At 40.1% G+C, this 3027-nt stretch overlaps 1 protein-coding gene across 1 annotated transcript in view; it reads left to right on the forward strand.

Annotated features, from left to right (window-relative positions):
* Positions 1-3027, forward strand: part of PCSK1 (proprotein convertase subtilisin/kexin type 1) — a 28488-nt gene that overhangs the window by 8627 nt on the left and 16834 nt on the right. Inside the window, exon 5 of the mRNA XM_035889760.1 lies at positions 819-907. Coding sequence (XP_035745653.1) covers positions 819-907 — 89 coding nt within the window. The remainder of the gene's footprint in view (positions 1-818; positions 908-3027) is intronic.

The following is a 3027-nucleotide window of genomic DNA, read 5'->3' on the forward strand; positions in this document are numbered from 1 at the left end:
GTAGGGAAAAAACCATAATCAATCAAAGGATAAATGTACCATGAATAAGACATTTGAAAAACGACATTTCTACTTTGTTACAGCAGTATTTCAAGAGCTAGAAGCCATTATCCTCTTGTTCCGATGACATTATCTCTTAAATCTACCTGTATTACCTCTAATCTTTATTAATAAGTAAATGGAGTTGAGCCCAGAGGCATTCAGACACTTCATTGAGTAACAATCTGTAGTATTAAATAATACAGCTCTCTTACAATTACACTTGTATGTAGGTTTTCTGTACTGTGGAATAAGAACCACCTATGGCAAAAAATGAATTGCATGGAAAATAGTTTGTTACAAGAAAAATTTAGCAATGGATAAAGGATACTTTAAAGGCTAACTTTCTGAAATCCTAAATAAATTCAGTCATTAAAAAGGGAGTGTCTAAATGTGTGATTAAAAGACTTGCATCATATTTCTGTCTGAAGAAGTTCAGTGGCTTCTTAGCCCTGCAATTTGATGCTACTTTTGCACGCTACTGAAATACCTGTACCTAATAGGTCTACGGACTTCAGTGTGACTTAGAGTAGGTATTTATCATCTCATCACAATGATATTTTTATTGTTAAGAAGGTAAAATTATGTTGATCGAAGCCTAGGAGAAGCAAGTATTCTTCTGTTGTGTAGATAGAACTCAAAACCTACTCAATAGCTGTGTTGCGTTCATTTAAAGGAAGACTTTACCAAGTCAGGAAGGTCACTGATGAGTCTTTGTGTACATTACACAAAGATGTTGTGAGGTGTTGGTTATGATTATTCTTACTGTATTTATTCAGGCATGGGACACGGTGTGCAGGAGAAATTGCCATGCAAGCCAACAACCGAAAATGTGGAGTTGGAGTAGCCTATAATTCCAAAGTTGGAGGTAAGGAAATGAAAATGAGATGTCTGGTATGAAGGGAAACCAGACAGACCCTGTGAAGTGCTGAGTGTTTTCAGCTACCAGTAACCTGAAATTCACCTCGAATACTGTGTTCCACCTCGAATACTGTGTTCAGTTTTGGGCCCCTCACTACAAGAAGGATGTTGCATTGCTGGAGCATGTCCAGAGGAGAGCAACCAAGCTGGTGAGGGGTCTGAAGCACAAGTCATACGAGGAGCGGCTGAGGGAACTGGGGTTGTTTAGTCTGGAGCAGAGGAGGCTGAGGGGAGACCTGATCGCCCTCTACAGCTACCTGACAGGAGGCTGTAGTGAGGAGGGGGTCGGCCTCTTCTCCCTGGTAACAGATGATAGGACGAGGGGGAATGGTTTGAAGCTGCGCCAGGGCAGGTTTAGGTTAGATATTAGGAAAAACTTCTTCACTGAAAGGGTTGTCAGGCTCTGGAATGGGCTGCCCAGAGAGGTGGTCGAGTCCCCATCCTTGGAGGTATTTAAAAGAAGGAGAGATGAGGTGCTTAGGGACAGGGTTTAGTGGTGGGATGGCAGGGTTAGGTTTACGGTTGGACTCGATGATCTTAAAGGGCTTTTCCAACCAAAGCGATTCTATGATTCTATGATTCTATGAAATACGAATGGTTGGTCCTTCTCAGAAAACACCAAACTTGCAGTATTAGGCTACAAAATCCTGTCTGGCCATAGTGCAGTGTTACATCTGTATGACAGCATTTCTTGAATGCCAGCATACTCTCTGGAGTTCAGTTATCAGTTGAATATAGGTAGCATATGTAACAACAGCAACAACAATATAGGTGGTGACAATGATGGTGATATTAATAATGATAGCAACAACTTGGTTTGTACCCAGAGATTAAGACTGTATCTTTTAAGGAATGACGGACTCTATTCTTATAATTGGTTGTCCTGGGAGGAGGTGGTGTGGGGGAGGAGAGGGATTGAGTAGAACGAACGTAAGACTGTACAAATTTATACTCACCCTTGCTTGCAGCATGTTGTTTCTATCGACACAATTGCCTTCAAAAGGTCATGTCAGTCAAGATATTCAAACTGCTGTGGTTTTTGTTTCAACAGCTTACTTCTCTACTATCATCATAAGTTAATTTTGAAAATAAGTAGATTCTTGTTTGCCCGTCAATCAATATTGCCATTTTTTTTGAAGCGGTGACTAAAGGTTTAATCCATTAGAGGTTTATGAAATAGTCATGATCAAAGTATCAGTTGAAAATGGTTATTTAGCTCAGAGGAAGACACTTGTACAGTCCTAGTTTTTCCATTACTCCCTTTTTTTCCTTTTAAACAAAGGGGTGATGAGTGGCAATTGACACCCATAACTGCTGTTCCCACCGTTTCAGTCTTATGTTTGTAGGTTCCCATTTACTCTGCTGAGCTGTCATAGATGTCAGCTTTGCAGTCTGCCTTTGCCATAATGCATTATGCTGTCATGCTCTGTTTAAATAAAATATCTCACTCATAAGACGAAATTTTCAAAGCAGGGCAAAATGGATGAAGCTGCAAAGACGCCTGAATTCCCGCTGTGCCCATATTTTAAGGCACTTGCATCTACAGAGAAGTTTCTTCCACAGTTATTTGCATATGCTCTGTGTTCATTTGCAAATGCAAACTACAGATCTGTGCAGGGTGATTTGTCTAGAAAACGAAAATAACATGAGGAAAAGCAGTCCGGCAATCCAAATTACCGAGAAAGCTGCTTACATCTGAGTGGGGGGGAGGAGAAAGAACAGAAGAGCTGAAAGAAACGGTAAGCTGTTATATATGACCAGCCTGATTAAGATCGGGACATAACAAAAATATGTTCAAAGAGCAATGGGAGATAGGACAAGGCTTCAAAAGGTTCAGATAAATTTGGAGTGGCTAAACATTGGAAGGCTTTTTTGATGTTCCAAGCTATACAGGATTCATTTCTTCACAGGCTTTTATTCTCCTTTTTTTTTTTTTTTAAATCCATGAAATGACACATTACACACTTCTATTTGACATTAGTTCAGGATGACTTCTTTAAGTGGCTGTTTGCTTGTAGCAGTTAGCATACTGGATAAATCCAGTGGTCCACAGCCAATGCCTTCTGT

The sequence above is a fragment of the Egretta garzetta genome, unplaced genomic scaffold (assembly GCF_000687185.1).
Source record: "Egretta garzetta isolate BGI_Z169 unplaced genomic scaffold, ASM68718v1 scaffold602, whole genome shotgun sequence".
Classification (NCBI taxonomy): Eukaryota; Metazoa; Chordata; class Aves; order Pelecaniformes; family Ardeidae; genus Egretta; species Egretta garzetta.